Source organism: Oncorhynchus tshawytscha, linkage group LG11 (assembly GCF_018296145.1).
Source record: "Oncorhynchus tshawytscha isolate Ot180627B linkage group LG11, Otsh_v2.0, whole genome shotgun sequence".
NCBI classification, from domain to species: Eukaryota; Metazoa; Chordata; class Actinopteri; order Salmoniformes; family Salmonidae; genus Oncorhynchus; species Oncorhynchus tshawytscha.
The window spans coordinates 26,449,409-26,471,251 of NC_056439.1; the positions used below are offsets into that span (position 1 = coordinate 26,449,409).

The 21,843-nt window shown below is 43.4% G+C and overlaps 1 protein-coding gene across 1 annotated transcript in view; it reads right to left on the reverse strand.

Annotated features, from left to right (window-relative positions):
- The window catches only part of LOC112261612 (potassium channel subfamily K member 10), a 39,814-nt gene extending 21,308 nt beyond the window's left edge, over window positions 1–18,506 (reverse strand). Inside the window, exons 1-2 of the mRNA XM_024437070.2 lie at window positions 18,266–18,506; window positions 12,490–12,902 (exon numbers count right to left, since the gene is read on the reverse strand). Of these exons, the coding sequence (XP_024292838.1) occupies window positions 12,490–12,902; window position 18,266 (414 nt within the window). The 5' untranslated portion in view covers window positions 18,267–18,506. The remainder of the gene's footprint in view (window positions 1–12,489; window positions 12,903–18,265) is intronic.
- Between the last annotated feature and the right edge of the window lie 3,337 nt (window positions 18,507–21,843).

Sequence of the window (21,843 nt, forward strand, 5' to 3'; positions counted from 1 at the left end):
TGCTGGTGTGGTGGTAATACAAAATAGCTTCCAACACTCTACTCAGCAAATTGGATACAGTCTATCACAGTGCCATCCGTTTTGCCACCAAAGCCCCATATACTACCCACCATTGCGACCTGTATGCTCTCATTGGCTGGTCCTCACTACATATTCGCCACCAAACCCACTGGCTCCAGGTCATCTATAAGTATTTGCTAGGTAAAGCTCCGTCTTATCTCAGCTCACTGGTCACCATAGCAACACCCACCAGCAGCAGGCGCTCCAGCAGGTATATTTCACTGGCCATCCCCAAAGCCAACACCCCTTTGGCCGCCTTTCCTTCCAGTTCTCTGCTGCCAATGACTGGAATGAATTGCAAAAATCACTGAAGTTGGAGACTTATATCTCCCTCATTAACTTCAAGCATCGGCTGTCAGAGCAGCTTACCGATCGCTGCAGCTGTACACAGCCCATCTGTAAATTAGCCCATCCAACCTACTACCTACCTCATCCACATATTTGTTTTTAGTTTTTTCTGCTCTTTTGCACACCAGTATTTCTACTTGCACATCCTCATCTGCACATCTATCACTCCAGTGTTAATTGCTAAACTGTATTTCCTTCGCCACTATGGCCTATTTATTGCCTTGCTTAATTTGCACACATTGTATACAGATTTTCAATTGTGTTATTGACTGTATGTTTGTTTATCCCATGTGCAACTCTTTGTTGTTTTTGTTGCACTGCTTTGCTTTATCTTGGCCAGGTCGCAGTTGTAAATGAGAACTTGTTCTCAACTGGCCTACCTGGTTAAATAAAGGTGAAATAAAAATGTTTTAAAAATACGGTCACCGCAACAGCCCTGACTCAACCTCATATTTCCAATGTATTCCTTTATAATAAAGCAAAAAAAGCAAAATAGCACTTCTTCCAAATCCTTGATATCATTTGGATACTATGGCATTCACAAATAATCTCTATAGTTGCTCAATACCCTTATAAACCACAGGTAATGCTGAAGAAATGCTCTCTGCTGGGTCAGCTGTGGATGCTGCTGGCTGATGCTGCTGCTGCTTATTGGGAAGGTCTGTGATTGGCAGCCCATGCAATGAATAATAGATTCCCAATGCTCTCCGCTGGGTCAGATGTGGATGCAGCTGGCTGATGCTGCTGCTGCTGCTTATGGGGAAGGTCTGTGACTGGCGGCCCATACAATGAATAATAGATTCCCAATGGAGCCTCTAGGCACACCATGCTAAATGTTTTTTATGTCAACACCTCCTTCAGGAAATACTGCCATTGATTTCTACAAACACAGCAGTTGGTTAGTTCGCCTGTTTTCAAATCAGCCACTGCAGAGATAATGAAAAAGATGATATTCCACTAATCTGAATGTAACTGGGTGTGGAAATAATATAAATAAAGCGGGCAAAAGAAAAACGGGCACCTCGATACTCACTGGAGCAGCGTTGATTCTGTCTTTGGGGTCATTTACTACCTAAAAGCTGAGACTAATGAAGAACCTATTCAGGAAGAGAAAAGTAAGCTTGCCTCTGCTATTCTCATTCATCACGTGAATTACAGAGCATGGCTCCTGGGCTTGCTTGGTGGGTATGTCATATGTACAGTTGAAGTTGGAAGTTTATATACACCTTACATTTAAACTCAGGTTTTCACAATTCCTCACATTTAATCCAAGTAATAATTCCCTGTCTTAGGTCATTTAGGATCACCACTTTATTGTAAGAACGTGAAATGTCAGAATAATAGTAGAGAGAATTATTTATTTCAGCTTTGATTTCTTTCATTACATTCCCAGTGGGTCAGAAGTTTTCATACATTCAATTAGTATTTGGTTGCATTGCCTTTCAATTGTTTAACTTGGGTCGAACATTTCGGGTAGCTTTCCACAACATTCCCACAACAAGTTGGGTGAATTTTGGCCCATTCCTCCTGACAGAGCTGGTGTAACTGAGTCAGGTTTCTAGGCCTCCTTGCTCGCACACGCCTTTTCAGTTCTGCCCACAAATTTTCTATAGGATTGACTTTGTGATGGCCACTCCAATACCTTGAGTTTGTTGTCCTTAAGCCATTTTGCCACAACTTTGGAAGTATGCTTGGGGTCATTGTCCATTTGGAAGACCCATTTGCGACCAAGCTTTAACTTCCTGACTGATGTCTTGAGATGTTGCTTCAATATATTTACATAATTTTCCATCCTCATTATGCCATCTATTTTGTGAAGTGCACCAGTCCCTCCTGCAGCAAAGCACCTCCACAACATGATGCTGCCACCCCTGTGCTTCATGGTTGGGATGGTGTTCTTCGGCTTGCAAGCCTCCCCCTTTTTCCTCCAAACATAATGATGGTCATTATGGCCAAACATTTCTATTTTTGTTTCATCAGACCGGAGGACATTTCTCCCCCCAAAAAAGTTACAAACCGTAGTCTGGCTTTTTTACAGCGGTTTTGGAGCAGTGGCTTCTTCCTTGCTGAGCGGCCTTTCAGGTTATGTCGATATAGGACTCGTTATACTGTGGATATAGATACTTTTGTACCTGTTTACACCAGAATCTTCACAAGGTCCTTTGCTGCTGTTCTGGGATTGATTTGCACTTTTCGCACCAAAGTACGTTCATCTCTAGGAAACAGAACGCGTCTCCTTCCTGAGCGGTATGACGGCTGCGTGGTCCCATGGTGTTTATACTTGCGTACTATTGTTTGTACAGATGAACGTGGTAACGTCAGGCATTTGGAAATTGCTCCCAAGGAGGAACCAGACTTGTGGATATCTACAAAAGAAATTCTGAGGTCTTGGCTGATTTCTTTTGATTTCCCCATAATGTCAAGCAAAGAGACACTGAGTTTGAAGTTAGGCCTTCAAATACATCCACAGGTACACTTCCTAATTGACTCAAATGATGTAAATTAGCCTATCAGATGCTTCTAAAGCCATGACATTTTCTGGAATTTTCCAAGCTGTTTAAAGGCACAGTCAACTTAGTGTATGTAAACTTCTGACCTGCTGGAATTGTGATAGTGGAATTGTGATAAGTGAAATAACAACTGTTGGAAAACTACCTGTGTCATGCACAAAGTAGATGTCCTAACCGACTTGTCAAAACTATAGTTTGTTAACAATATATTTGTGGAGTGCTTGAAAATTTGTTTTAATGACTCCAACCTAAGTGTATGTAAACTTCAGACTTCAACTGTATGTTGGGGTTTTGTTGGATTCACATAAACACGCAGCCATAGCTTGTGTTGAGGGTAGGGTCAACACGCATAGACCCTTGTCTCAAATTACCGTAACGACCATCTGTTTCCAGGATAATAACAAAGATCTCAGCAGACACTCACCAAAACAGTGTGACATTTGCAGTTTCATCAGTTGAAAGTGAAAAAGAGCTGTCTAAGACGAATAACCTGACATGATCTGACATACGATATCCCCATTATGTTTCTGTTACATTTTCTGTGTTACAGCTGTATGATCCAAAAAGGCACTATCTAGTACTTGCTGTTGGGACATTGGTCCGAGGAGGTTAGTACAATCTGCTGAGACTGATTCGGAGAATAGTGTTTTAATTCGGGGAATAGTGTTTTAATTGTGGGAATCGGTTTGAACACGCTGTCAATTCCCTTGCATAAACTGATGTTGGATTCTTAACTGGTGAAAGGTGAGGTTGTTTTAGGGATGCGTCCTTCGTTGCCTGTTGAGGGAATCGACGTTATCCATGGCAATAACTTGGCTAGTGAGCGTGTGTGGCCTGTCGTGTCTTCATTTCCGATGGTTTCCACTAAGCCACGCAGAGGTGTTCTCTGCGTGCGTGTGACGGGTTCCATGAGCCGTGGCGACCTGGTCACTGCGTCAGCTAATGATGACCTCACAAAGAAATCTGTCACTACTTTCCCTGTTATTCCGTTATCTGTGCCCCGCTCTGATCTAAACACGGAGCAACAGGCTGACTCTACATGAGAAGAGTTCATTACCAAACTGTGGCTGTGGAACAGTTGGGAGATGTCGCATGGCTATTTTCTCCAGGACAATGTTCTGATGAGAACGTGGGTGCCTTTTAGTAGTTTTGGTGGAGGTTATTAGTCTGGTTGTTTTTCCAGCTAAGCTTCCTGAGGTGGCGTTAACTTCCCACAACGATGTTGTTGTACATCTGGGTGTGAGGAAAACCTATAATTACATACTGAGACATGCTTAGGTTAAAGAGGGATGTTTCTGCCTTCATCAACCTGTAACACCAGTCAATTAACGGGTAAACCTAATCAAGCTATTAAGCAGGTACTGCTGTTTCCTATTCCCGTACTCAGCCAGCCTTTTGAGTATCTGATTATTGACTGTGTTGGAGCTCTACCTCACTCTAAGAATGGTAATAGTTACTTGTTCACTGTGATTTGTCAGACCACTGGGTTTCCTGTTGCCTATCCTCTCTGGTCTATCACAACTAAGTCTGTGCTAAAAGCTTTGACTCAGTTTCTCGCTGTTTGGAATCCCCAAGGTCATTCCGAGTGACCAAGGTTCTAATTTCACCTCTAATCTGTTTGGTCAGGTTCTCCAACAGCTCCATATTAAACACAATTTGGCGCAGAGTCAAGGACCACTGGAATGTTTCCATCAAACACTTTGTTGAGAGCTTATTGTACAGAGATGGAGGAGCGGTCCTCCAGGATGACTGGAAGTCTCCTGAGCCATCTCAGTCCTTGTTATCTTGTGTGTGATTTCTGGCGACGCCTGTACACCGCTGGTGAGATGGCTAAAGAGAAGCTATCATCTTTACAGGGGAGGATGAAAGGTATATTTGATCAGCGAACTAAGCCTTGTCACTTTAGTCCAGGTGACCAGGTTCTTGCTCTGCTGCCAATTGTTGGTTCTCCTTTTCAAGTCATGTTTCAAGGTCCATATACGGTTGTGCACCAGTGCACTGAGCAAAACTATCTAGCTTTCCGGAATGGAGGAAAACGCACCAACTGTGCCATCTGCGCACCAACTGTGCCAACTGTAAATCTGCTAAAGCCCTATGATGCTCATTCCTCTGGGGCCGAACTGGGAGTCCACAGAGGACTGTAAACCTGTTATTTTGGCCGGTACTGTTGGATTGCTGGGTTCTTCTTTTTGTCATGCTAGATCCGTGCATGGTGAGGAGGATGTCCCTGGTCCTGACGATTGCGTACTGCAGGGTAGATTGAAAAATTCAGTCACTGGATGTTTTGGATAGCCTTCTCGCTCATCTACCTGCTGATAGGCGGGACGAGTTGGTCGGTCTGATTGAGTTTTCCAGTTGTTTTCTGATACACCTACAAGTACAAACTTAATAGAACACGATATTGACATTGGGGATGCTGACCCCATCCGTCAGCGGTTCTGTAGTTTCTTGAGCAAAACGGCATTGTCTGGATGCTGAGATTGATATTGCAGTCTTCTTTCTTCAGCTGGGCTTCTGGGCAAACAGATTTTGTACGGACTATTGTAAGGTAAACCGTGTCACTAAACCAGATTAATTTCCTCTTCCTCGGATGGAGGACTGCATTGATCAGGTCGGCGCATACGTTTGTGAGCAAGTTTGACCTGTTAAAGGGCTATTGCCAGGTGCCACTGACTAGTAGGGCATGTGACATCTCTGGCTTTATTACACCCTCCGGTCTGTACTTTTATTTGGTTATGAGTTTCGGCCTGCGTAATGAACCTGCCACTTTTCAGCGCCTTGTGAACAGGGTTGTCTCCAGTCTGGTCGGTTGTGCTGTTTATCTGGATGATGTAGTGGTTTATGCAGATACCTGGGAGGAGCATCTGTCTCTTATTCAAGCCTTGTTCAACCGCCTGGCTGCTGGTTGCCTCACTATCAATCTGGATTCATGTTTGTTGGCTCAGGCGACTGTTACGTACCTTGGTAAGGTGGTTGGGCAGGGTGAAGTGCATCCTGTTCGGGCTAAAGTGGTAGCTATTGATGCTTTCCCACCGCCAACTACTAAAAAGGAACTGATGGGTTTCTTGGGAATGATTGGTTATTACTGTAGTTTCTGTAGGAACTTCTCTACCGTAATCACTCTGATGACAGACTTGCTGAAAGCTAAGGTGGTCTCGTCTGGTCTCCTCTGTCAACAGGCTTTTGGGGATGCAAAGAGGTTGCTTACCTCAACTCCGGTGCTGGCTGCTGCTCTCGTGGATTTGTCATTCAACTTGTGGGTGGATGCACTCAGTCTGCCGAATTCTTTTTCTGTGATCTTGTTTTCCTTAATAGGATGTCGGTGGGCAGCGCCGGCCGGGTCTTCAGCTAAACGGGACACAACTGGGCTCGGGTGTGTCCCCGGGGATAAATACCTTTGTTTTGGCACCTCTAAGCACCCCTCATTATCATAATCTATACACAAAACCATTCACTTACATTACTGACTATATTTTTGCAATCCCTTGATCTCTGCGTTGTCTCCCTTTTTGTTAAGGGCTACGAGCCGGTTCGTGACAGAACACACAGCCGACCAGGGGGTAGTCAGCAGGGTGTGTTCCCATGCACTGCATGAAAATAAGTATTTCCGGGATCGTACATTCTCGATTACACATTAACAAGGATCATATACTCATTATTGGGCATTAACATAATGACATTTTCGGGTGTGTAAACTGCATAACACTCGCGCTTGCAAAGGGTTGTCACTAGTTACCACAGCCACAAAGTCAAAATTAACTATAAGGTAAACATTTCGTGAACATGTTCTGCTTTTTAGTCTCAATTTAAGGTTAGATTTAGACATAAGGTTAGCTGTGTGATTAAGGTTGTTTAAAGTCATATTTTAAGAAAACAGGCAGGGTTTAGCCATTTGTGGCTGTGGTAACTAGTGATAAACCTTGGAAAGAGGAGACGTCAGTACACACCCGACCAACTGGCTAGTACTACTTACGTTGGGGCAGGAATATATGAATTTGAGTGTCAGTTAGCTAGAGAGATCCTCTCACTGTCCTAACATAATTCTTTTAGCACAGTCTTTTAAAAAAAATGTCAAGCCTCTCCGCAATATTATAGCTGTGATTTCAACAACAAGACTTAACTTTGTTTATTATTAAAGGCTTCAAAAGAACTGAGGTAAGGGAACAATTTACACAGTAGGTCTAACATTAGTGTAGTGTCAGAACATCAAATGTTTGCTGTCCTTTCAATTATTTACTAGCTAGCTAATGTTAGTCAGCTGAATGAAGTACCAGATATTAATAAACATATTTTATCACGCTAGCTAGCTACTTTGTGTGAAGAAAGCAGGAGTTTAGGGGTAAGAGTTGTTGCTAGCTAATGTTAGCTAGCCAGGTGTCAAACGTTATTGTTCATCAGGGAGTTGTTCCATTTCCAAGCTAGTTAGCTAAGAAAGTTAGCTGGCTAAGCTAGCTACCGATAACAATCCTGACTAGCTAGCTAGTTCCTAACTCATATCTCATGACTCATGGACAGCTGGAGGAATTATAATGAGCTACTAAAGCAGGATTGCAAATGTAATATGGATACAAACAACCCTATTTTACATTTCTCTAGCTGGGCATCTACGTAACTCATCATACATATATGTACCTTTGCACTAAAGCTGCCCGAAGTCCATTCACTATAACATAATTGCTCCAGAACATAGAATATAATTTGAAAAGATTAGTGTTCATATGAACAGACCAATACTTATTGTAAGCACATGTTGACCCTAAGAATTCTATGAGGATCCCATGATCATCTATCATAAACAGATCCCATTATCTGCCAGATCACATAAATTATTAATTCACTATAACCATCACTATTCAACGTCCCAATGATCCTTTATGAAGGTCAGCCACACACGCACGCACATACACTACATGGCCAAAAGTATGTGGATTTGGCTATTTCAACCTCACACACGGCCTTGCAATCTCCATAGACAGACATTGTCAGAAGAATGGCCCATACTGAGGAGCTCAGGGACATTCAAAGTGGCACCGTCATAGGATGCCACCTTTCCAACAAGTCTTGGTCAAATTTCTGCCCTGCTAGAGCTGCCCCGGTCAAATGAAAGTGCTATTATAGTGGAAACGTCTAGGAGCAACAACGGCTCAACCACGAAGTGTTAGGCCACAAAAGCTCAAAGAATGGGACTGCCGAGTGCTGAAGAGCGTGGGGCGTAAAAATGGTCTGTCCTTGGTTGCAACACTCACTACAGAGTTCCAAACTGCCTCTGGAAGCAACATCCGCACAATAACTGTTTGTCGGTAGCTTCATGAAATGGGTTTCCATGGACGAGTAGCCGCATGCAAGCCTAAGATCATAATGCACAATGCCAAGCGTTGGCTGGAGTGGTGTAAAGCTCGCCACCATTGGACTCTGGAGCAGTGGAAATGCGTTCTCTGGAGGGATGAATCACACTTCACCATCTAGCAGTCTGACGGACAAATCTTCCGGCGCCGACAGAGATGGCCGCCTCGCTTCGCGTTCCTAGGAAACTATGCAGTTTTTTGTTTTTTTACGTGTTATTTCTTACACTAGTACCCCAGGTCATCTTAGGTTTCATTACATACAGCCGAGAAGAACTACTGAATATAAGATCAGCGTCAACTCACCATCAGTACGACCAAGAATATGTTTTTCGCGATGCGGATCCTGTGTTCTGCCTTACAACCAGTGTAACCGAGTGGATCACATGCAGCGACCAAAAAAAAAACGACTCAGAAAAAGAGGGAAACGAAGCGGTCTTCTGGTCAGACTCCGGAGACGGGCACATCGTGCACCACTCCCTAGCATTCTTCTTGCCAATGTCCAGTCTCTTGACAACAAGGTTGATGAAATCCGAGCAAGGGTAGCATTCCAGAGGGACATCAGAGACTGTAACGTTCTCTGCTTCACGGAAACATGGCTAACTGGAGAGACGCAATCCGAAGCGGTGCAGCCAGCGGGTTTCTCCACGCATCGCGCCGACAGAAACATACATCTTTCTGGTAAGAAGAGGGGCGGGGGCGTATGCCTTATGACTAACGTGACATGGTGTGATGAAAGAAACATACAGGAACTCAAATCCTTCTGTTCACCTGATTTAGAATTCCTCACAATCAAATGTAGACCGCATTATCTACCAAGAGAATCCTCTTCGATTATAATCACAGCCGTATATATCCCCCCCCCCAAGCAGACACATCGATGGCTCTGAACGAACTTTATTTAACTCTCTGCAAACTGGAAACGATTTATCCGGAGGCTGCATTCATTGTAGCTGGGGATTTTAACAAGGCTAATCTGAAAACAAGACTCCCTAAATTTTATCAGCATATCGATTGCGCAACCAGGGGTGGAAAGACCCTGGATCATTGTTACTCTAACTTCCGCGACGCATATAAGGCCCTGCCCCACCCCCTTTCGGAAAAGCTGACCACGACTCCATTTTGTTGATCCCTGCCTACAGACAGAAACTAAAACAAGAAGCTCCCACGCTGAGGTCTGTCCAACGCTGGTCCGACCAAGCTGACTCCACACTCCAAGACTGCTTCCATCACGTGGACTGGGAGATGTTTCGTATTGCGTCAGACAACAACATTGACGAATACGCTGATTCGGTGTGCGAGTTCATTAGAACGTGCGTTGAAGATGTCGTTCCCATAGCAACGATTAAAACATTCCCTAACCAGAAACCGTGGATTGATGGCAGCATTCGTGTGAAACTGAAGGCACGAACCACTGCTTTTAATCAGGGCAAGGTGTCTGGTAACATGACTGAATACAAACAGTGCAGCTATTCCCTCCGCAAGGCTATCAAACAAGCTAAGCGCCAGTACAGAGACAAAGTAGAATCTCAATTCAACGGCTCAGACACAAGAGGCATGTGGCAGGGTCTACAGTCAATCACGGACTACAGGAAGAAACCCAGCCCAGTCACGGACCAGGATGTCTTGCTCCCAGGCAGACTAAATAACTTTTTGCCCGCTTTGAGGACAATACAGTGCCACTGACACGGCCTGCAACGGAAACATGCGGTCTCTCCTTCACTGCAGCCGAAGTGAGTAAGACATTTAAACGTGTTAACCCTCGCAAGGCTGCAGGCCCAGACGGCATCCCCAGCCGCGCCCTCAGAGCATGCGCAGACCAGCTGGCCGGTGTGTTTACGGACATATTCAATCAATCCCTATGCCAGTCTGCTGTTCCCACATGCTTCAAGAGGGCCACCATTGTTCCTGTTCCCAAGAAAGCTAAGGTAACTGAGCTAAACGACTACCGCCCCGTAGCACTCACATCCGTCATCATGAAGTGCTTTGAGAGACTAGTCAAGGACCACATCACCTCCACCCTACCTGACACCCTTGACCCACTCCAATTTGCTTACCGCCCAAATAGGTCCACAGACGATGCAATCTCAACCACACTGCACACTGCCCTAACCCATCTGGACAAGAGGAATACCTATGTGAGAATGCTGTTCATCGACTACAGCTCGGCATTCAACACCATAGTACCCTCCAAGCTCGTCATCAAGCTCGAGACCCTGGGTCTCGACCCCGCCCCTGTGCAACTGGGTACTGGACTTCCTGACGGGCCGCCCCCAGGTGGTGAGGGTAGGCAACAACATCTCCTCCCCGCTGATCCTCAACACTGGGGCCCCACAAGGGTGCGTTCTGAGCCCTCTCCTGTACTCCCTGTTCACCCACGACTGCGTGGCCATGCACGCCTCCAACTCAATCATCAAGTTTGCGGACGACACAACAGTGGTAGGCTTGATTACCAACAACGACGAGACGGCCTACAGGGAGGAGGTGAGGGCCCTCGGAGTGTGGTGTCAGGAAAATAACCTCACACTCAACGTCAACAAAACTAAGGAGATGATTGTGGACTTCAGGAAACAGCAGAGGGAACACCCCCATCCACATCGATGGAACAGTAGTGGAGAGGGTAGCAAGTTTTAAGTTCCTTGGCATACACATCACAGACAAACTGAATTGGTCCACTCACACAGACAGCATCGTGAGGAAGGCGCAGCAGCGCCTCTTCAACCTCAGGAGGCTGAAGAAATTCGGCTTGTCACCAAAAGCACTCACAAACTTCTACAGATGCACAATCGAGAGCATCCTGGCGGGCTGTATCACCGCCTGGTATGGCAACTGCACCGCCCTCAACCGTAAGGCTCTCCAGAGGGTAGTGAGGTCTGCACAACGCATCACCGGGGGCAAACTACCTGCCCTCCAGGACACCTACACCACCCGATGCTACAGGAAGGCCATAAAGATCATCAAGGACATCAACCACCCGAGCCACTGCCTGTTCACCCCGCTGTCATCCAGAAGGCGAGGTCAGTACAGGTGCATCAAAGCTGGGACCGAGAGACTGAAAAACAGCTTCTATCTCAAGGCCATCAGACTGTTAAACAGCCACCACTAACATTGAGTGGCTACTGCCAACACACTGTCAATGACACTGACTCTACTCCAGCCACTTTAATCATGGGAATTGATGGGAAATGATGTAAATATATCACTAGCCACTTTAAACAATGCTACCTTATATAATGTTACTTACCCTACATTATTCATCTCATATGCATACGTTGATACTGTACTCTATATCATCGACTGCATCCTTATGTAATACATGTATCACTAGCCACTTTAACTATGCCACTTGGTTTACATACTTATCTCATATGTATATACTGTACTCGATATCATCTACTGTATCTTGCCTATGCTGCTCTGTACCATCACTCATTCATATATCCTTATGTACATATTCTTTATCCCCTTACACTGTGTATAAGACAGTAGTTTTTTTGGAATTGTTAGTTAGATTACTTGTTCGTTATTACTGCATGGTCGGAACTAGAAGCACAAGCATTTCGCTACACTCGCATTAACATCTGCTAACCATGTGTATGTGACAAATAAAATTTGATTTGATTTGATCTGGGTTTGGCAGATGCCAGGGGAACGCTACCTGCCCGAATGCATAATGCCAAGTGTAAAGTTGGGTGGAGACGGAATAATGGTCTGGGGCTGTTTTTCATGGTTCGGGTTAGGCCCCTTAGTTCCAGTGAAGGGGAATCTTAACCCTACAGCATACAATGACAATATATACGCTTCTGTGCTTCTAACTTTGTGGCAACAGTTTGGGGAAGGCCCTTTCCTGTTTCAGCATGGCAATGCCCCTGTGCACAAAGTGAGGTCCATACAGAAATGGTTTGTCGAGATCGGTGGGGAAGACCTTGACTGGCCTGCACAGAGCCCTGACCTGAAACCCATCAAACACCTTTGGTTTAACGCAAACTGCAAGCTAGGTCTAATCGTGCAACATCAGTGTCCAACCTCAATAATGCTCTTGTAGCTGAATGTATGTAAGTCCCCGCAGCAATGTACCAACATCTAGTGGAAAGCCTTCCTAGAAGAGTAGAGGCTGTTATAGCAGCAAAGGGGGGACCAACTCCATATTGATGCCCATGACTTTGGAATGAGATGTTTGACAAGAAGGTGTCCACATGTAGTGAACCATCACCACCACCAACACTCACCTTGATGAGTGCCTCCAGTTCAGCAGGCATTACACAGCGGTGCCTCTGCAGGAACAAAGCTTTCTCCAGGGTGATGCTGTCCTTCTGGTTGCTCTCGAAAGGCTGCTCCAGGGCCCGGAAGGCCAAGCCGCCACCCACCAAGTAGGCCACCACCACCACAAACACCGCCACCACCGTCTTCCACTTCATCACAGAGTGGAGGGCCAAGAGGTCACCGGTGGTGTCCATGCTGGCCACCACGCTGGCGGAACGGGAGGAGACGGAGAGCCGGGGTAAGGGGCAGTGGCCGTTGGCCCCCTTGGGATCACAGCCCATCGGGTTCTGCATGGCTGCCACACTGGCCTGGACAGGGCTGGATTGGACCATCCCTGACTGGACCTTCTTTGGAGGGACCAAGTTGGTTTGGACTGCCACTAACAGGAGGAGAGAGAGTTATAGTGTTAGCAAACAATTGTTTTAATTAACCTCTAGGAATATAGCATTTTAGTTTGTTATTACAGGGCATTTTGACAATGTTGACATTGACCTTACCTGCCCTGAAAAATACCCAAAAACAGTCAAAGTTCAAGTATGGTGCATTGTCCTCTGCAGTTCTAGACATTAACGGAGAGGCAGATGGGATAACTGTATTCATCTATCAGAGCAGACTAATGATAGAAGCCATTAGTGTAGTACTCAGCCTGCAGCCCTGGACTGATGCCCCATTCCACCCTAGGGTAGAATAGTGTTTCATCTCTCTCTCTCTCTGAGATCCCAGCAGGCCATTGCGATATGTAATAATGTTACCACAGTGACAATTGTTTTGTATTCAACCCTCGATTCTAATTTCCACAGCCGTATCTAAATGGCATTATGCGGTGGGTGTTTTGATATCAAGGGAAGGACAAGTTGTTGTTGACACACAGAGACACTAAGAACATTGACAAGAGTGTGCTTAAAAAATGTATACGCTTTCCTCTCCGAAAGCAGGATTCAATCTCTCCAATAGACAAGCGTGGCCAGTGAGAGGGGGATAACTGCCACTGGGTCATTGCTTTGCGAATGGGGTGTGCAATAAATGCATGTGAATGGGGAGGGGGTGGGGTCACCCAAGGTGGGGGACTTTGTCAAGGAGGCATCCATATTTAGATCTCCTCCTATGGGAGATTGTTCTGACTGAGCCCCAGGGAGGGTGGGAGGGGCCTGGCAGGGTTTCACCATGATGCAATACCTAACACTCTGTTTTAAAAAAAGAGCTCATTGTTCATAGGGAGGTGCTTCTTTGTTTAATTTGAGAGATTGACTGGCCATATGGCTATGTAACGTGCTAGCCCATGTTTTATTTATTTTTATAGTGACACAATCTAAAATGCCCCTGTCAGTATTCTAGAAGCAAATATCTTATTGTATTGCCTTGTTTGCAGGATATGTCATACTTTGCATACTATATGTAATGTATTAATTTAATACATATCTGGGAGAATATGCGTAATTTGGGAAGAATTGTATTTTTCTATTTAAACTGTACTTTTTGTGTATTTTACTGTATTATACATTTACTACACTACCACATACTATGTTCCTGGAACAACTGTCTAGCATCCTTTAGTATGAACACCAACACAACCTGTCATGAAGACTCAAGGACATCAAGGAAGTTTCACTCACTTACAGGGATCGAAATCATGTTAGTCCATCCTTTGGCATGGATCACAGTTTAAATTGATCAAAACAAACTGTCATCAGGATGGGAACACACAGCCGGAGATTCACCAACATCAACACCAACGTGGCCACATTGAGTTACCACATTACCGGTGCCTAGGAAAACATTTTCAAGCTATTTTTAGGACAATAAGGGCAGTTTGCCAGACACAGATGAAGCATGGTCCTGGACTTAAAACTACTTTCGATGAAGATTCCCCATTGAGCTTGCTTTTTAGTCCAAGACTAGGAGTTTGGGAAACTGGCCCAAAAAGAGTAACTTCACAATTAAGGAATTCACAATTAACTTCTTAGGGTGGGTGGGATTATTTTTAGGAAGACATTTTGTGTAATATTTTCAGACCTGCAAGCTACAGAAAGGGGCCTGCTGATGGATATTATAGAACATCCAACTCTACAGCCCACCCATTCAAGTGTCTTGACTCCTCTGACAAAACCATGAATTAGTTTGCATCGTTTGGGATAAATGAGTGGAATGGAATAAATGGGCACTACAGTTTATCATACTTGGACGAGTACTTTATGAAAGGGGTTGGGCTATTTCTCTACCACTAAATCTGCATCCGTCTAAAAATAGCCATTCAATTCCAATCACAAATGGTTCCATCATTATTAGCATAACTCATGGTTGTAATGGCGATCTAGATTTGAAACCTACTGTGGCTTTGAAATGAATATTATGCTCCAAGTTCAGCTTTCACAAAATATATAATAGTATTCAAAGCACTGAACCCACCTCCTGTGGAGTTCCATAGTTTCACAAGATTTGATTATGCAGGAGAGTAGGCTAATGCTTTTATCCAATACATTCCTCCTCCCCATCTTCCATTGGATCACGAAACCTACCTCTAACTTCCTAAATAGTGGATACGGAGACATAAAAATGGTATCAATGAGTTCATCTGATTTTGGGGGAGTAGATAAAAGGCCTCATTGCCAAAATCCAGAAGTATCCCTTTAAAATAAAATTGTATTCATCACATGCACTGAATACAACAGTGAAATGTTACAGTGAAATGATTACTTACACGCCCTTAATAACCAACAATGCAGTTTAAAAATAAATAAATATATATAACAAATAAGGTAGAGGTAAAGTGACTATGCATGGATAATAAACAGAGAGTATCAGCAGTGTAAAATTGGGGGGTGGGGTGGGGACATTCCAAATAGTCCGTTTAGCCATTTGATTAACTTTTCAAGAGTCTTATGGCTTGGGGATAGAAGCTGTTATGAAGCCTTTTTGACCTAGACTTGGCGCTACGGTACCGCTTGCCGTGCGGTAGCAGAGAGAACAGTCTATGACTAGGGTGGCTGGAGTCCTTGGCAATTTTTGTGGCCTTCCTCTGACACCGCCTGGTATAGAGGTCCTGGATAGCAGGAAGCTTGGCCCCAGTGATGTACTGGGCCGTATGCACTACCCTCTGTAGTGCCTTGCGGTCTGAGGCAGAGCAGTTGCCATACCAGGCAGTGATGCAACCAGTCAGGATGCTCTTGATGGTGCAGCTGTATAACTTTTTGAGGATCTGAGGACCCATGCCAAATCTTTTCCGTCTCCTGAGGGGGAATAGGTGTTGTCGTGCCCTCTTCACGACTGTCTTGGTGTGTTTGAACCATGATAGTTTGTTAGTGATGTGGACACTAGGGAACTCAACCTGTTCCACTACAGCCCCATCGATGAGAATGGAGGCGTGCTCGGTCCTCATTTTTCTGTAGTCCACAATCATCTCCTTTGTCTTGATCACGTTGAGGGAGAGGTTGTTATCCTGGCACCACACTACCAGGTCTCTGACCTCCCTACTCCCTGTAGGCTGTCTCATCATTGTCAGTGATCAGGCCTACCACCTTTGTGTCGTCGGCAAACGTAATGATGGTGTTGGAGTTGTGCGTGGCCATGCAGTCATGGGTGAACAGGGAGTATAGGAGGGGACTGCGCACGCACCTCTGAGGGGCCCCTGTGTTGAGAATCAGCGTGGCAGATGTGTTACCTACCCTTACCACCTGGGGGCGGCCCATCAGGATATCCAGGATCCAGTTGCAGAGGGAGGTGTTTAGTCCCAGGGTCCTTAGCTTAGTGATGAGCTTTGAGGGCACTATGGTGTTGATCGCTCAGCTGTAGTCAATGAATAGCATTCTCACATAGGTGTTCCTTTTGTCCAGGTGGGAAAGGGCAGTGTGGAATGCATTAGAGATGAAATCATCTGTGGATCTGTAGAGGCGGTATCCAAATTGGAGTGGGTCTAGGTTTCTGGGATATTGGTAGTTGAATGTGTTATTACTCCAACCTTTGGAAAAGTGAAAAATGGACAAGTTTTCATTTTTGTCAAAACCAACTTTATATTGAAGAATTCCCTTTGATTTGATAGCCTGTACATGTGCAGTTCACAACGAGACGACTGTTAGACCCAATTTGTGTTTCTGCGCATGAGCTTAGCTAGCCAGCATTGCCATGGCATCGCCTACAAGCATGATTGGGCAGTTCTATTGGAGAAGCAGTTTATGCCTATCTTCATACTGTACTGTCTTTGGATCGGCCAATTAATTATACTTGTGAGCAAACATTCCAGAACTGCAGGTGGCAGTAAATCACCAACCTTGGCTTTATACCTATTCAAACAACACAATATACAGGTGGCAGTGTGCACCCTTTCAGTTTCGTTGCAAAGTCATTGAAGTAGTAGAAGAAGAAAATGTACTACTTCAAAATGGAGATGGCCTCAATGGCGCTGCCCATGCTCTCATATACGCCATACTTGGACAGATACAATGATGCGATGTCTATCATAAATCTATGATCCAGACTCATTGTGGAGAAGAAGCTAACATCCGTGGGCGTGGCATAGCGTTTGGCTGGAACAAGGAGTCTGGGAAGCCAGGCAAGTGGCACAGTGGGAGGCCAGAATATTGATTTATCCAGCCTAGCAGCTGTAGATGGGGAAACATCACATGAAAGGAGTCTGTCTGTGTGGGTTCAGTATGGAGATTAAGAGTGGAGGACCACATTCAAATACTGAATCAGATAATAGCATGCGGAATGTAAGTAGAAAGGCTCTGTCTCTGCCCAGTAATTCCCAATTGGCCTGAACGACATCTCCCCAGCAGCTGTCCTATCCCCGCCTCTATCTATCCCTAACGAAGAGCACACTGTAGCCTACCACACAGCTGAGCACATAAGGGATGGAGAAGAAAGAGATCCACTCCCAACCGCCTGGCGTCATAAAAAGCACATTGCATGATTGTAAATGGCATTAAAGCTCCTATTTTAGATTAAATAAACACAAAATAAATTATTTGAAAGAAAAGCTATAGCACATATTCACATTGTAACTAATTTTGTCACACAGTAAAGATGCTGAGACAACTGTATACCCAGGTTCTTCAGTCAACATAGAACATTGCACAAAGCTATCATTACACAAACTCCACTTTTAGAGTAAAATGTACATTTACTAACCTTGTTGTTCCGGGTCCAAATTGACTTGTTTTCTAGGGTTTTCCAGTGGAAATTTCATAGCTATTGTTCTTCTCAATAAACACAAAGACCATAGATCTGCTCAATAGCGCTTGAGAAAATGTAGAAAAATAAAACAAATGTGCCAGCGCCCTTGTCACAAATATGTATTATTGTTGCTTCGAATGGCATGATAAAATATACCCGAAAAGTAAGGCGAAAATGTGTCTGGAGCAATGACAGGGTCTGAAGCCATAGATGTTGCCTATCCTTCTCAGCTTGACATGGGTGGGTGCACCCCAGCGGTTGATAGTAATGAGGTTTATGTATGTGTACTGTCTGTCGCACCACTCAGGACCACCCTATGGGCTACAAGACATTTCGCACGCCAGACCACTTGAAGAAGGCTCCGAACAGAAGTGGACAACGAACGCATTTAGAACAACGAACTTCACACAAGGATGTGGATGTAACCCCAACAAAGGAAGAACGACGTTTCTTGGATAGTAGTCCATCTCTCCATCAATGGACGATTTTCTAAAAGTACTAATGATATTACCACTAATACTGTAGGCTCATTATATACATGCTAATTAATAAATGTCTAAATGGTTTACTTACTATTTTGTGACAGGGAGGGATAGCGTCTATCCTCCTTTTTCAGTTAATTCCCACTCCACTCCAATCACGATTGGGTACCGGCGTGTAGGCACATGGCGCGGGAGTAAAAGTCATAAATGATGTATTCAAGCATAGACAACTAAAAAAAACATTACATCATCCGATGTTGGAGAAATCATACATAATGTATCAAAATCAATAGCCTACATCGAGACCAGTAATCTCTGCAATACTGTCACTGTGCCCCTTAAAAATATGCCATTCAATCTTGCGCTGTTATTTTGAGGTTCTAGATAAACAGCACTTGTTTTATAGGGATGCTTGAAATGCATTTAAGATACAACACGCGCTTTCAGTCAGTAGGCTACATTTTGTTTTCAAAAAACTGAAATTAAATCAAATTACTGTTATTTTTGCAGTGGATCGGCCTTGCTGAACGAAGCACCTTGCCGTGATGTTAATAACATCAAAATGTCCTATGATTTGCATATTATGTGTTGAATTATGCATTTGAGTAGTATAATTGCATATCATTCAAACACTAGTGGACACTTAAAAAAAAAATGTAACAAACAAATGGATAAATCATCATTTAATTTCATTTTGATACAGTTCATTGAACATCTCACTGTTGTTTAACAAATGTATAATTATCCAGAGAAACCATTACAATGGTATTCCACAATGAGAAAAGTGCACCCCCAGAAACACTGAGCGGCTGTAGTTGCTATAGACAATGCTTCCCCAAGAACCTTCAACCAGTTATTATGATAGACAGCTGTCTGACTTTAAACTGAAATAGAATTGGCATACCAAGTGTAAAAACTGTCTGCAAGGAAAGCAAGCCATTGGTTGGTGATATACTATCGTAGTCATCCTATTGTGGGCATAGATTTGTGAATAAATCAAATCAAAGTTTGTTGTTCGCTCACACAGTTTAGCAGATGTTGTACCGTGTGCAGCGAAAAGCGTATGTTACTAGCTCACAAACAAAGCAGTAAAAAGTCAAACAAGTGCACAAATATATATATTTTTAAACATAAAAATAAATCAAGAAATGTCATAAAGAATTAAATTAACAACCCAAATAGCACTAACAGTAATCCAAATGCAATCTACACGTATACAGACAGAATGAATTTACACAAGATAAAGGAAGAATGACATGTACAGCAGTAGTAGTTATATTACAGTAGATATACATTAGATATATTACAGTGGGCTATGTCAAGAATCCAGTATATACATACAATGTGGTGTGTATAAACAGTGTAGGCCTAAGCCTAACTAAAAAGCAATGTACAGTAGTGGAAATACAATATGTGTAAGAAAACAATATTCAAATACACAGTACAAAACCCCATTGCAAAATTAGAGGTGAACAACTACTAGGGCATGTCAGAGGACATTATTCAGAATGAACGCATCTGCATTTAAGAGGTTAACAAGAGGGTTTCTGCCTGCATATAGCCTACCGTTTGTCAATGACATGTACACATTGAGGATAGATTGTTGTACACAAAGTTGTCATTAATACAAATGTATGGCTGACATGACCCTTGTCCCTATGGTTCATGTACTTAACATTTAAATATGTATGTTTTACACAAGTAGCTACACAGAGTACAAAACATTAAGATCACCTTCCTATATTGAGTTGCACAAATTAAGAGTTGTTGCCTTTAAACACTTCAAGAGAGATATTTCAAGCTTGAGGCTCATAAATGATCACTACTCAGGAATCTGAGAGGAAATATCGAGCAAATTGGTAAAAGTAGAGAACATTGGTTTATGATGTAAGTGGGCTGCCCAACACTGCCAACACTCCAGCCTTGAGGGAGAGTTATCTGTCCCACTTGTGTACTTCACCACACAGCTGTAAAATAAATCATAATACTTTGCTCATAATGGGCGGTACTGGGTCAAAAGGTCCCTTAAACAAAACAAGGAACATGGCAGCAATAGCAATATGCTGTTGACAGCATGTTCCTTTGACCAAAGAGTACTCAAAATAGTGTTCATCAGATTTTCTTTTTTTCTTTGTGTTTGGAGAAGGGGTATTTATCACCTTATCTTTGATTGGCCGTTGCTGTTGAGCGAGACCATTTACTGTAAGTGTGTGATGTCATGTCTGGCATGACCCCATCTATTGACTACTGGTATAGGCCTATACTGTTAATGGTATGGGATAATTGCTTTCTGAAATCAACATGTACTTACAGTGCATTCAGAAAGTATTCATACCCCTTGACTTATTCCACATTTTGTTGTGTTACAGCCTGAATTCAAAATAAAACATCCTTTTAAAAATGTATGCTTATTTATTGAAAATTAAATACAGAAATATTACATAAGTATTCACACCCCTGAGTCAATACTTTGTGGAAGCACCTCTGGCAGCGATTACAGCTGTGAGTCTTTCTAGGTAAGTCTCTAAGAGCTTTCCACACATGGATTGTGCAACATTTGCCCATAAATGTTTTCTAAATTCTTCAAGCTCTGTCAAATTGGTTGTTGATCATTGCTAGACAACCATTTTCAGGTCTTGCCATCGATTTTCAAGTAGACTTAAGTCAACTGTAACTCAGCCACTCAAGAACATTCACTGTCTTCTTGGTAAGCCTGCTTGGTAAGCCTGCTGAAAGGTGAATTACTCTCCCAGTGTCTGGTGAAGAGCAGACTGAACCAGGTTTTCCTCTTGGATTTTGACTGTGCTTAGTGTAACAGGGTTGGGTATCTTTTCACTTGACACTGCATAAATATGTATTTTATGTTTATGTATTCTAATTGGCTGGTTCAAGTCAGATGTCAATAAGGTGTTATGTCATTGGTCATGCTTGCAGATAGGGGGAAATCGCAAGCGTACATTTTTCCCAGTCTGATTTTGACATGCAAGCGGTAGGTCACATACTGAAATACTGTATTCTATTTTCATATTTACAATGTGTACGAGTTCACTATGTACATGTCCTGATGTGTCTATATATGTGTACGGTACCTGTTAGATATTGGAGGCATTCTGGGATGTGCTTTGTACAATTATTGCTGGAAGAGATGAGTTAGCTAACATGCTCTAATTGTAATGGACACATTAGCTCCCTGCTAATTCACAGTTATTTCCAGATTTATCACGAATCTTCAGCCATCCACATACTGTTGTCCTGCACATCTAATGTGCTTCCTTGTGTCTATTGTCAGAAAAAACACCAATCAACTGGGATCGCTTGATTGACAGTCCTTTCTTTAAAAACACAACGCAATAAGTTACGAAGTACGATTACATCTGTTACACTGGTGCCGAGACCAGCGTACTTCACTGGACAGCTGTTACATTAGCTCCATTCTGTTCATTTTTTATCCTGAAAAAGTCCCCAGTCCGTAACGATTATAGAATACCCATAACATGATGCAGGCACCACTATGCTTGAAAATATGGAGAATGGTACTCAGTAATATGTTGTGTTGGACTTACCCCAAACATAACACTTCGGTATTCAGAACAAAAAGTGAATTGCTTTGCAAACTTTTTTGCAGTATTACTTTAGTGCCTTGTTGCAAACAGGATGCATGTTTTGGAA